The 14,519-nt window shown below is 38.0% G+C and overlaps 1 protein-coding gene across 1 annotated transcript in view; it reads left to right on the top strand.

The window, feature by feature from the left end:
• Positions 1-12,282, top strand: part of ADSL (adenylosuccinate lyase) — a 31,007-nt gene extending 18,725 nt beyond the window's left edge. The window contains exons 6-13 of the mRNA XM_070756075.1: positions 747-793; positions 1,837-1,927; positions 2,493-2,562; positions 3,494-3,641; positions 7,800-7,890; positions 9,737-9,826; positions 10,939-11,115; positions 12,137-12,282. Coding sequence (XP_070612176.1) covers positions 747-793; positions 1,837-1,927; positions 2,493-2,562; positions 3,494-3,641; positions 7,800-7,890; positions 9,737-9,826; positions 10,939-11,115; positions 12,137-12,223 — 801 coding nt within the window. The 3' untranslated portion in view covers positions 12,224-12,282. The remainder of the gene's footprint in view (positions 1-746; positions 794-1,836; positions 1,928-2,492; positions 2,563-3,493; positions 3,642-7,799; positions 7,891-9,736; positions 9,827-10,938; positions 11,116-12,136) is intronic.
• Positions 12,283-14,519: the final 2,237 nt, after the last annotated feature.

The raw sequence follows: 14,519 nt of genomic DNA, 5'->3' as shown, positions 1-14,519 counted from the left end.
CCAGGGTGATTCTACAGAAATATACACACACATACATATCAGAATGTGTTTACAGAGGAGTACTGAGCCATGGAGATGGTTAGGACCCTGAAAGCCTCCTCCCCATAGTTTAATTTTTAATATTGAATTTGTGCCTCATATATTTTTACATATATTCATTCTGGCCACATCCCAGAACTTTATGCTAGGAGAACTTTTCCTGGGCCTGGAAATGTATGTTAACTAGAAGTGCAGAGCGGTAGAGGAATTGCCTACAAATTAGAACAGAAAGTCCTTGATCTTGATTGACCCCAAAATTTCTGTTGCTAAGGAAGACATGTGTTAGGTGAATTTTGCCCATTTTACGTCTTTCGTCGCCACCTTTGTTAAATGAATCGCTGGAGTTGTTAAAGTTAGTAAGATGCTTATTAAATGAATCTGACTTCACTGATTTTGCTTGTCAAAAGGTCACAACTCTGGTCATAAATATGAGTCAGTTGACAAGCATCTGAATTTTGATCCCAGGCCCATGGGGATGCTGCAGTGGTTGTAAATGCAAACATCTGTCATTAGTCACTTTTTCACTCCCATTGTAATATTGAACAATCATTAAACGAATTGTTATAAGTCAAGGACTACCTGTACTGTCAACCATAAAATATGCTGAGTTTAGAATAGTGTTAAAAGGGAAGCTACCTAGGTAGCACAATTGTGATCTTCTTTTCAGTCACTGCATTCTGAGGTTCCTGTCTTTTTCTTTCCCTAAGGTTGAGGAGCTGGACAGACTTGTGACAGAAATGGCAGGATTTAAGCGGTATATTTAAAAAAAACAACCTCCCTTTAATGCTAAGGAAGTGCTTAAGCCTAACCTTCTAAGTTTATAGGAAGCTTTCTTAACTAGAAACAGGGCAATAGATTGCCTAGAGGCTTTTTGAAATTTCAGAAAAGATCTTTTCCTTTTTAAGAGATAGTAAGATCTGCATCTGGGATTTTTCATATACAGTGATACCTCTGCTTACGAACTTAATTCGTTCCATGACCAGGTTCTTAAGTAGAAAAGTTTGTAAGAAGCAATTTTTCCCATAGGAACCAATGTAAAAGCAAATAATGTGTGCGATTGGGGAAACTATAGGGAGGGTGGAGGCCCTGTTTCCTCACAGGAGATTCCTAGAGAGGCTTCTTCCTGCCTTTTACGGCCCTATTTCCTCCCAGGAGATTCCTAGAGAGGCCCCACGGAGGCTTCTCCCTGCCTTTTCTGGCCCTGTTTCCACCCAGGAGATTCCTAGAGAGGCCCCACGGAGGCTTCTCCCTGCCTTTTCCAGCTCTATTTCCTCCCAGGAGATTCATAGAAAGGCCCCACAGAGGCTTCTCCCTGCCTTTTCCAGTTACAGTTTGGGAGGCTTGGGTTTGTAAGTGGAAAATGGTTCTTGAGAAGAGGCCAAAAAATCTTGAACACCCAGTTCTTATCTAGAAAAGTTCGTAAGTAGAGGCATTCTTAGGTAGAGATACCACTGTATATTCTATTATTTAATCAGGACTTTTGCTTTCTAAAAATTAGCAACCCTGCAATATTATGTTGTATAGCTAATAATTCCTACTAATTTTAGGCCTTTTGAAGTACACTTGCAAATACCGGTAGTTGTTGCTCAATGCATCCTCATTTTATGTTTAGCTGCTGCCTTACTGCATGCAAATTTGAGTTGTACAACCAGACAATTTCGTGCTTATTCAAGGCTAATACAATTTTGGAATCAAATAACCAATGGATCTAGCATGATATTCATGCATTTTTGCATGTTCATTCCTCCACAGGCATAGATCTCTTTGAACTTCATATTACTTTGTGTTTCATTTTAGGGCTTATATCATCACAGGACAGACATACAGTCGCAAAGTAGATATTGAAGTTCTCTCTGTTCTAGCAAGTCTTGGGGCAACTATTCATAAGGTAAGAACCAGTTTATATGTACAAGTATTGTTGTAGAGAGAACTCTAATATATGAGCAAGTGGGTAGCTTTGTGATTTTGCTGAATTACAACTCACAGCCAGGGTGACCAGTAGTGAAAAGCATTAGAACAAATAAATAGCTCCATTTGAGACCAAAAATACTAAACTTTGGTAGCATGATTTTGTTTGCTTGTTTACAAGCCTCCAGAAAAGTTTGTTGAGTTTTGGAGATCCTTGAACCAATTTTAATAGACCTCTCCCATCCTCCCCAAAATTGGACTAATTACTATAGTATTATGTACATTGCAGATATCGCTGGTTCACCTCTACATTTGCCATGGCCCCTGAGGATGATGATAAAGACGAAACTCTGAGCTTTAAATAGTTTAAACCTTATAAGTCCAATCAATAAATAAGCTATAGTTTAAAGTAATTTGCTTGACTCGACTCTAAAATTGCAAATGTCAATCAGTGGAAATGGCACTCTTTTCAAGAATACTATTGTGCTAATTCTTTTAGACATTGTATTTACATGTAAATTTATTTATTAATTATTATTCACTAGATGTGTACTGATATCCGCCTTCTGGCCAACCTCAAAGAAATGGAGGAACCTTTTGAGAAAGATCAAATTGGTAAGCACTGAGTGAAAATAGGATATCTTTCGACTTATTTTATTTACTGTAACTTGCTCAGCACTATTAAAATTGATCTATCGATAACATCTTTATTTAACAAAATCAAAACATTAAAACTAAATTATTATAGAACTACATTAAATAGCACAATATTAAAATGATTTCCTGGCAAATTAATTTTGTAACGTTTTATGTAAAAAAATATTGTAGAGAAGAATACAAATACAATTCCTACTAAAATTTAATGGAATTTACATTGCCATTTAATACACACCTAAAGTTACCACTTTATTGGCCAGTTGTCAAAGGAGAAACTATATCTCCCCTAAAAATCTGAAGCTTATTGATGTGTAACTTTTAAGCCATAAGTATCCACCTTAAAGAATTTTGTACAGGTAGTCCTCAAATTAAGCCCAGAATTTATGTTGCTGAGTGAGAAATTCCATAGTTTTGTCCTATTTTACAAGTATTCTTGCCATAGTTGTTAAGTGAACCATTGTAGTTGTTAAATTAGTATCACAATTGTTCAGTAAATCTGGTTTCTTCATTGACTTTGCTTGCCAGAAGGTCACAAAGGGGGATCACATGAATCCCGCAGCCGTTATAAGTGTGAATTAGTGAGTCAAGCATCCAAATGTAAATCACATGACCATGGGAATGCTGCAACAGTCTTAAATGGTCATAAGTCACTTTTTTCAGGGCTGTGGTAACTCAAACAGTTACTAAACAAATCAAGGACTGTATGCTCCTTCCATCCTTTGAACACAGTGATTTCTTACATTCTTTGGTCAGATAAAGCAAAGTTTGTTCCTTATTTACACTACAAGCTAGGACAGATTTCAATCAATTGAGGCATTTCATTTTTACAGCATTTTACATTTTCACTATTCTGTCTTATGATGAGCAATTGTTTAAAACTGTTTTAAAGGTTCAAGTGCCATGGCTTATAAACGGAACCCCATGCGTTCAGAACGTTGTTGCAGTCTAGCTCGCCATCTTATGATACTTGTCCAGGATCCACTTCAGACAGCCTCTGTGCAATGGTTTGAGCGCACATTGGATGACAGTGCAAACAGGTATATACTTATTTTATTTATTTTATTTATTTTTATTTATTTATTTTGTCCAATACACAATGAGGGTTTTAGTGGGTATATATCTATATACACATAGTAAAATACATGATGAAGGTTATAGAGGAGATACTCATAGTAAAATATATCTAAGAAATAATAGAAAAGAAGGTATAGTAGTAGAACATATCAATGAAAGAATAGAAGAAGAGATATAGGAATAGAAGAAAGGTATAGGAGATATAGGTGAGCAATAGGACAGGGGACGGAAGGCACTCTAGTGCACTTGTACTCACCCCTTACTGACCTCTTAGGAATCTGGATAGGTCAACCGTAGATAATCTAAGGGTAAAGTGTTGGGGGTTTGAGGATGACACTATGGAGTCCGGTAATGAGTTCCACGCTTCGACAACTCGGTTACTGAAGTCATCTTTTTTACAGTCAAGTTTGGAGCGGTTAATATTAAGTTTAAATCTGTTGTGTGCTCTTGTGTTGTTGTGGTTGAAGCTGAAGTAGTCGCCGACAGGCAGGACTTTGCAGCATATGATCTTGTGGGCAATACTTAGATCTTGTTTAAGGCGTCTTAGTTCTAAACTTTCTAGGCCTAGGATTGAAAGTCTAGTCTCATAGGGTATTCTGTTTCAAGTGGAGGAGTGAAGGGCTCGTCTGGTGAAGTATCTTTGGACATTTTCAAGGGTGTTAATGTCTGAGATGCGATATGGGTTCCAAACAGATGAGCTGTATTCGAGGATGGGTCTGGCAAAAGTTTTGTAAGCTCTGGTAAGTAGTGTGAGGTGGAGATGCTCTTGAGGTATTGGGAAGTTATAGAAGGAAATTCCGGAGTACAGTGATACCTTGTCTTACAAACGCCTCGTCATACAAATTTTTCAAGATACAAACCCACCGTTTAAGATTTTTTTGCCTCTTCTTACAAACTATTTTCACTTTACAAACCCACCGCCACCGCTGCGTTGCCCCGCCTCCAGACTTCCGTTGCCAGCAAAGCACCCATTTTTGCGCTGCTGGGATTCCCCTGAGGCTCCCCTCCATGGAAAACCCCACCTCTGGACTTCCGTGTTTTTGTGATGCTGCAGGGAAATCCCAGCAGCGCAAAAACGGGTGCTTCGCTGGCAACGGAAGTCCGGAGGTGGGGTTTCCCAGCCAGGGGAGCCTCAGTGAAATCACAGCATCACAAAAACAGAGAGGTCCGGAGGTGGGGTTTCGAGGACTTCAATGTTTTTGCAATGCTGCGATTTCACTGATGCTCCCTTTGTAGGGAAACCCCACCTCTGGACTTCCGTTGGCAGCAAAGTGCTCATTTTTGCGATGCTGGGGTTCCCCTGCTGGGATTCCCCTGCAGCATCGCAAAAACACAGAAGTCCAGAGGTGGGGTTTCCCATGGAGGGGAGCCTCAGGGGAATCCCAGCAGCGCAAAAATGGGCGCTTCGGCTGGCAAAAGGGGTGAATTTTGGGCTTGCACGAATTAATCGCTTTTCCATTGGTTCCTATAGGAAACATTGTTTCATCTTACAAACGTTTCACCTTAAGAACCTCGTCCCAGAACCAATTAAGTTTGTAAGACAAGGTATCACTGTATTTTTCTCTCCTGGAGAAGAGCCTAATGCTGGGAAAGATTGAGGGCAAAAGAAGAAGGGGACGAGAGAGAATGAGATGGAGTCACTGAAGCAGTCGGCATGAGCTTAAATGGACTCCGGGGGATGGTAGTGGACGGGAGGGCCTGGAAGAATATTGTCCATGGGATCACGATGGGTCGGACATGACTTCGCAACTAACAACAAAAACAAAGGAGGAACTTAATTACAAGAACAATATGGTTGACTGTAACATGCTCTGTGCCATCCAGGCCTCAAGTAAATTTTTAGTTTTAGTGAAGCATCCTTCCAAATAGACTACTTTTTCTAAAGCATTGACTACCTATTAATATATTAGAGCGATCAATAAAGTAATGGAATTTAACATTTACCCACCCCAAGCACTTTATAGTATCCTCTGAGCGATTTCTAAATATATTGATTGATTGATTGATTGATTGATTGATTGATTGATTGATTGATTGATTGATTGATTGGACTTTTATGCCGGCCCTCTCTGAGAACTAGAGGCAGCTTACAATATATAATAAAACAATGTATAACATTTTAGATCCAATTAATTAAATATAAAATGTAAAAAACCCAAGCCATAAAAAGCAGTCATTTCCATTCAATCAACTTTCCCTCAGCACAGGGGACAAGAATCTAATAACCCCAAGCCTGGCGGCATAAATGAGTCTTAAGATTCTTGCGGAAGGCAAGGAGGGCAGGGGCAGTACAAATCTCCAGTTGATTCCACAGGGCCGCTCCCCCACACACACACACAAAGAAAGATCTTCCCCTAGGATCCGCCAACCGACATTGTCAACTCTGTGGGACCTGACTGGTCGCTGGGATTCATGTGGCAGAAGGCGGTCCCGTAGGTATTCTGACCCGATGCCATGTTTGTTTGTTTGTTTGTTTATTTTATTTTATTTTATTTTGTCCAATACATAATACACATTGAAGAGAATAGATATGTAATAATATAAATAAAGAAAAGAATACAAGAAAGATATAAAAGTATAGGTGAACATATTTGAAAGGAAGAAAAGATAAATGAGATAAGGAGAGACAATTGGACAGGGGACGGACGGCACACTGGTGCACTTATGCACACCCCTTACTGACCTCTAAGGAACCTGGAGAGGTCAATCGTGGATAGTCTAAGGGAAAAATGTTGGGGATTAGGGGTTGACACTACTGAGTCAGGTAATGAGTTCCACGCTTCGACAACTCGGTTGCTGAAGTCATATTTTTTACAGTCAAGTTTGGAGCGGTTAATATTAAGTTTGAATCTGTTGCGTGCTCTTGTGTTGTTGCGATTGAAGCTGAAGTAGTCATTGACAGGTAGAACGTTGCAGCATATGATCTTGTGGGCAATACTTAGATCATGTTTTAGGCAACGTAGTTCTAAGCTTTCTAGACCTAGGATTGATAGTCTGCTTTCGTAGGGTATTCTGTTTCGAGTAGAGAAGGGCTCTTCTGGTGAACTATCTTTGGACATTTTCAAGGGTGTTGATGTCCGAGATGTGGTATGGTTTCCAGACATGTAGGGCTTTATAGGTCATAACCAACATTTTGAATTATGTCCTGAAACCAATTGGCAGCCAATGCAGTCCGCAGAGTGTTGGAGAGATATGTACATGTCTGGGCAAGCCCATGACTGCTCGCACGGCTGCGTTCTGCACAATTTGCAGTTTCTGAACGCTCTTCAGAGGTAGCCCCATGTAGAGGGCATTGCAGTAGTCGAACCTCGAGGTGACAAGGGCATGAGTGACTGTGAGTAAAGACTCCCTGTCCAAATAGGGCCACAACTAGTACACCAAGCAATTTGCATATTGTTCCCAACAATCTGGGTTCTCATTTTCCTGACCTTGGAAGAATGGAAGACCGAGTCAACCTTGAGCCCCGCCAGGATCAAATTCCAGACTGTGGATAGAGTTTGTCTACAATACCACTGTTTAACAACTGCACCACCAGGGCTCCTGCAATATGCAGAGAGTTAGGCAAATTAATACAGACTCTTGACTTATGACCATGATTGGTACCAGAATTTTGGCTGCAAGTCAAGGCACCTACATGACCGAAAGCAATTTTATAACTGTATAAATTTTATAGTGGTCAAGCATATAAATCATACAGTCATAAGTCCAAATTACATAATCACAAATCATAGACTCTAGAATGCAAATTCATTCTCCTGAATGGCTGTTTTTTTAACCCGAAATCAGCAAAAACATCACAAACCATAGTCATTTGATTGCAGGATGCTACAATCAGTTGTAAATGTGAGCCAATTGCCAAGTGCCTGAGACACAATCATGTGACTGCAGGGGAAAGGACACAGTACAACATTTTATGATAATCAGAAGTACTTACAAAAGGCCCATGAAGCATCTTTTATATTTTATTTATTAGCTCGCTATTAAAGCACTGGTTCTGAAAAACTAACACAGTTATTTTACATTTATTTTTTACATCTCTACACCCTGACAATCAGATTAACAAACACTGAGCTATTAAAACAGTTGCTTTTTTTAATCCTTGTACTTTATTTTTTCTACAGGCGTGTATGTTTACCTGAAGCTTTCCTTACTGCTGATATTATACTGACTACCCTGCAAAATATCTCTGAAGGTCTCGTAGTATATCCTAAGGTAAGAAGTAAAAGCAGAGGGACTTTGAACACTTACTTTTCCACTAAACGTGACGTCAAAGCTCCGCCCATGGAATTCCCTATTGGGATTCCCCACCTCCTTTCCAGCCTCCAGATCGGCCGAAAACGCTGCCGCCGATCGCAAAAGCGGCGCTCCGCCGAGCTGCGGTGCCCGGCTGTAACCTTCTGAAACAGCCGGGCGCTTCTCGGCGGCCTCCGGAACCCGAACCGAAAAGCTTCGGGTTCGGGAGAACGCCGAGAAGCCCCCCGGCTGTTTTAAAAGGTGGCAGCCGTGCGGCAGTGCCCAGCGGAGGGCCATTTTGCGATCTGCGGTGGGTTCGTAAGCCGAAAAAAGTTCGCAAGAAGAGGCAAAAATTTTCCGAACCCCGGGTTCATATCACGAGGAGTTCGTATCACGAGGGGTTCGTATCATGAGGTACCACTGTATAGGTATATGTATATGTCCTGCATGACAGATGTAATTTATTAGTTATAATCCAGCTACAAAATAGGCCTATCCATCAAGGACCCTACAAACCATTTCTCTTTTGGAGGACTGATTTCCAGAAGATCCTTGAACATCCCTGAAACAGCAAGATCAGTATGTTCCAGGGGTGAAATTCAAATTTTTCCCTGCTGGTTCCATGGGTGTGGCAGGGGAAGGTTACTGCAAAAATCTCCATTCCCACCCCACTCTGGGGCCAGTCAGAGGGAGTATTTGCCAGTTTTCCAAACTACTCAAAATTTCCAATACCAGTTCTCCAGAACCTGCTAAATTTCACCCCTGGCTTCAGAGGAAGAACTGATATGGAAAGAATTTCCTAAAATAAAGTTGAACATTATCATCCCATTTGCGGCATTGGACTATCAGAGATCTTTAAAAGCCACCCTTCCAAATTCTTTTATTATTTTATTGGACAAGCTTCATTAGAGTTGCAGCAATTATATTGTGTGGTACAAAGTAAGACTATGATTAATATTAGGCATATTCCAGATAGGATATCTCACCAAATAATCACATTTGCTAAAATGATTTTTTTACTTAAATGTGTAAAATAAATACATGTTATTTCAGGAATTTTAAAAGATCAAACAATTCAGTTCTAAGAATGAAAGTGTAACTCCATGGGACAAGAATAATAACTGAAGCAGTATCTGATTTATTAATTACTGTATTTATCATGTAATATTTGGTTTGTTGCATAAAAATGATATGTTATGCACCCATTCTTTATTTTCTAAGCTTATGTTGAGAAACATATCTAGAAATATAATTAAGATTGTACAGTTGAGTGGCATGGTGCCTAAAGATGGATAGGATAGGATAGGATAGAATAGAATTCTTTATTGGTGTGTGATTGGACACACAAGGAATTAGTCATTGGTGCATATGCTCTCAGTGTACATAAAAGAAAAGATACATTTGTCAAGAATCATGAGATACAACACTTAATGATTGTCATAAGGTACAAATAAGCAATCAGAAACCAATCTATTAATATAAATTGTAAGGATACAATTGTAATGAAGGTGCTCTCCACCCGCTCGGAAAATTGAAAGTTCAATCCTCGGCAGTGGCAGATTTTTCTCTTATCAGGGTGCAAAGAACTCTGCTGTGAACTCCACATGGGTGTCAGGAAGGGCATCTGGCAAGTAAACACTCAAGTCCACTCAATCATAGGACTCAACTCTGAAACATAGAGATTAAAGGATCATATTTAAAAAATCTAATATTCTCCAGCTTCCTTCATACCCACTGAGATTCTCTGCATAACAAAAAGAATGTACTTTATCATGGGGCTATGTTCCACATTCCACTGCATAAAGATTTATATCATTTTTTGTAGGTAATTGCAAGGCATATAGAACAAGAGTTGCCTTTCATGGCCACAGAAAATATCATCATGGCTATGGTGAAAGCTGGGGGAAATCGCCAGGTAAGTAGTTAAGTAATTAGTAAGTACTGTAGTTAATTACATATGCTTAGTTATCAACTCCTAAGAAATGGAAACATACATGCAAGAAACAGAGGAGTAATAAAAAGTTTATGGAAATCCAGGGTAGATAAAGATTAATGATTTTTTAAAATGAAAAAAAAACAGATTTTTAAAAATTGAAATTATTTTTTTATTTTTGTACAATTTATTTTAATAAAATGCTTTTGAAGTAAACATGTATCTAAAAATACTTTTCTATTTAAGATACGTTAATAATTTAGTTTATTCAGCATGAAATGGAGCTTAGTTATGTTATATTTTATTTATTTATTTATTTATTTTGTCCAATACATAATACACATTGAAGAGAATAGATATATGATTAGATTTAGATTAGATTAGATTTATTGGATTTATATGCCGCCCCTCTCCGCAAACTCAGGGCGGCTCACTACAGGGTAAAAAAACAGTACATAATAACAAATCCAATACCCACCAATAACAAATCCAATACCCACCAATCCATATGTGATAATATAAATAAAGAAAAGAATAGAAGAAAAGATATAAAAGTACAGTGTTCCCTCAATTTTCGTGGGGGATGCGTTCCGAGACCGCCCGCGAAAGTCGAATTTCCGCGAAGTAGAGATGCAGAAGTAAATACACCATTTTTGGCTATGAACAGTATCACAAGCCATCCCTTAACACTTTTTTTTGTTATTTATTAGCAAAAATTATTAGTTTGGGGATGATGTATGACGTCATCAGGTGGGAAAAACCGTGGTATAGAAAAAAAAACCACAAAGTATTTTTTAATTAATATTTTTTTAAAAACCGTGGTATAGGCTATTTGCGAAGTTTGGACCCGTGAAAATCGAGGGAACACTGTATAGTGAACATATTTGAAAGGACGAAAAGATAAATGAGATAAGGAGAAACAATTGGACAGGGGACGGAAGGCACGCTGGTGCACTTATACACGCCCCTTTATGCTCAAATCCTGTTTGCAAGATGGGCTATTTAGAATGAACTTCCTGAACTTCATTATTAATAGTAGGATGTAGCAGTTTCCTGGTCTAGGAGTAACACTTTGTCAATTTTTTACCTTATAGGAATGCCATGAGAAGTTAAGGGTTCTGTCCCAGCAGGCAGCTGCTGTTGTGAAGGAAGAAGGACGTGATAATGACCTCATGACACGAATTTGTTCTGATGGTTATTTTTGTCCTATCCGTGGGCAATTGTCAACTCTCTTGGATCCTACATCTTTCACTGGCCGTGCTTCCGAACAGGTAGGGAAAAGCAGAAAAGGCTAGTGTCCTTATTTGGTTTTAGCTTTCCTGAAGAAAACTTTTGTTTCCCCACAATTTTATGTCCCAATTCAGATTTATTCTTTATTAAAATTGATATGCTAATCTGTTGTTGTTTTTTAGCCCAATCTCCTCCTCAATTCTCTTAAATTCTTAGGTAATCCATTGGTGTTCATTTTATCCTAATGTATGATGGAATTTTTATTCTGAATTACTTGTTATGCTGGTTATAGATTGATAGATGAAAAATTGCTCATACTTTCTATATAAAGTTTTATTTAATAACAAGGAGCAAAACTGTTCGTACTTTTTTATTTATACAATTTTATATATTGAAATCATTTGTCAATTTTCAACAAAAATAGCAGATAAGGGACTAAGAATGAAAAATAATTAAAAGTTGAAAAGGTGTTACTTTCAAAAACAATTAAACTATAATTAGAACTCATCCACTAATTGGAAGCAGACCCTGGTCCAATCAGTTAAAATCCAAATCAGCAGCCAAAGCAGTTTATCATAGGAAACCCATCTGAATAAAATTGTCTTTGTCTAACAATAGAAAAACAATACAAGTTAATTTTCCAAGATTTGAAGCAGCTCCAAAGTAGTGGCAATTTGTATTTCTTCATATATGTCTCCAATGATACTCAAATTCAAGAGAAGGATCATTCAAAAATATCTTAAATCTTAAGATATCTTTGTGTTTTTCAAATAGCTTGCTTCCAAGTACTATTGAAGCTTAGTTCTATGGAGGTTTATTTTATAACCAGGAGTTTGAATTGCATCTGTATAAATAAGCCAGTAGCCAGGAAGTTGCTCTATCAGAGTTGGGCCGCCAATTTGACACTCTTTAAAACATGCTCATATAGAATATATAAAACAAAGTTGTATGTTAGGGTGGTCATGGCTAGACAGTTTGCACATGGTGATTTTTAAAATGGCAAATTGAAAAACGATTATAATGCATTGGATCTCAAACTAGATTGTTGTTTCTTCACAACAGGTGGCAACGTTTCTGGAAGAAGAAGTCAAACCAGCATTGATCCCTTATCAAACCACAATGGGTGAGAACGTAGAACTGTCTATTTGAATCAGTGTTTCAAGGAGGCCTTGTGTTGGAAGAGTAATAAAATACTTTTAAGAATTAAATCAGTTTAACATGAATTCTTTTATGGTTCTGCTATAGGAAAATTGAAAATTATGATGTTGCAGACTTCTGGAGACAAATGAAGATGAATTAATGCTCACATTGTAATTATAAACTTTCAGATGTTTACAAATTTGTCAGGCCAAAATAACAGCTATTTCTCACTTGCAGTTAATCAGGCAAAGTAAGAAGCCAGTCAAGAGTTTCTTGATACATATATTCTATTTAGCCTATCAAGCCACAAAATGGGAATGGCTGATGTATACAATAAGGCAGTTCCAGCAAAAAATGGAAATATAAAATTACAATACTTAAATCTTTGGAAAAGCAGATTCAGCTCTTCAATTTCTCCTACTTGCTGGTGGTGAAGCTTCTGGCTGCTTTGCAAGATTGATAGTTCATCAGCACACTTCAGGTAGATTTCACATATTTATTTTATTTTATTAATTGGACTTATATACCGCCCCTCTCCGTGGACTCGGGGCGGCTTACAACATTTCAATAAAAATACCATATATAAAACACTTCTAATCCAATTAATAGAAATAATTAACTTAAAATTATCTTTAAAAGCTAAACATTTAAAAATCAATTATTAATAGAAATAATTAATTTAAAATTATCTTTAAAAGCTAAACATTTAAAAATCAAACATTCACATGCATACTACCACATCTTACACATTCACTGGGCTCTAGTGGTCCCAAGCTTGATGGCATAAATGCGTTTTCAGATTCCTACGAAAGGCAAGGAAGGTGGAGGGCTGGGAGCAGTGCGAATCTCGGGGCAGTTAATTCCAGAGGGTCAGGACCCTTACAGAGAAGGCTCTTCCCCTAGGTCCCACCAAATGACATTGTCTAGTTGACGGGACCTGGAGAAGGCCAACTATATGGGACCTAACTGGACACTGGTATTAGTGCGGCAGAAGGCACACATATCCTGTAACAGAGCCCTCCACATTTTTCAAGACATCTTCAAAACTATGGAAAAACTATGATAGCCTGGAATTTTCCGTTTCAGTTGCCGTATTGGTGTGCAAATAAATACACACTTCTATTTGTTTTAATGAGCCTGAATGTCTGAATGTATACTTTACCCTCTGTTAAATTTTAGGTTATAAAAACTCTGTCAAGAGATTTGATCTCATGTATTTTGAAAAACATTGAATGTGAAAGATGGTAAATAGTACACCGGAAGCTGCTGACGGAGAATGAATGAAGATCAAATCACAAAGTAAATACATAAAGGAAAAGCAAATATAGGAAGAGAAAGAGCAAAAAAAGTTCTAGCTAAAGATCTTAAAAATAGATCTAAACAATAAAAGGCAGTGATTAAAATGGTCAATGGATGGAACCAAAATGGTTTGCAAGGCAAAGGAAAACAGTACTGAATGGTGTTGGTATTACCTAGTTTTAGCTATTTTATCTATCTACCCATTTATCTATTTATCTAATCTATCATCTATTTCCTATTTTCTGTAACCTGTAATGTTTCTCACCCAGAAAGACATAGTGTGATGGGCATGTCTGTATCAAATAATTCATCAGTGAGACAGAAAACCCTGCTCCACGTTTCAGAGAGGTACAAATAAGAACATACAAGAGCTGGGAAATGTGTCAGTCTTAGTGAAACATTCATAAGATGTTTAGAACTAGAGACATAATAAAGTTGAAAGTGAAATCGGATTAATTCCATTTAAGATTTTTTATAAGGAATCACAAAAAAGCACTGCACGCATACACTGAAATCTATTGTCATTTATTTCCCATTATACAATGCAGGAATATCAGTGTTTTTTTAAAAAAAAATTGCAGGCAAGTGTAAAGAAGTATTAACAGTGGGGTAGGTTATCTTAAGCGCTGCAAGATTTGTTTATTTTTTTATTTTATTTGTTTTGTCAAGTACCAATTGGTAGTATACAAAGATGTAACAATGTTTATACATGATACTAGTAAGAAACATTAGGACAGGGGATGGATGGCACTCTAACCTCTTAGGAATCGGGAGAGGTCAACAATGGATAGTCTATGGGTAAAGTTTTGGGAGTTAGGCAGTGAAGGGCTACCAAAAATTTTACTACCACAGTGTGGGCGTGGCTTATTCATGACACCCTGAATTTTCTTTCAACATCAAGACGGTCTTCCGGAACCGTCTTTTGCCGCACGAATTCCAGCAGCTGATTAGGTCCCACAGAGTGGGCCTTCTCAAAGTCCTGTCAACTAAGCAATGTCGTCTGGCG

The sequence above is a fragment of the Erythrolamprus reginae genome, chromosome 6 (assembly GCF_031021105.1).
Source record: "Erythrolamprus reginae isolate rEryReg1 chromosome 6, rEryReg1.hap1, whole genome shotgun sequence".
Taxonomy (NCBI): Eukaryota; Metazoa; Chordata; class Lepidosauria; order Squamata; family Dipsadidae; genus Erythrolamprus; species Erythrolamprus reginae.
This window is presented reverse-complemented; position numbering and strand designations above follow the sequence as displayed.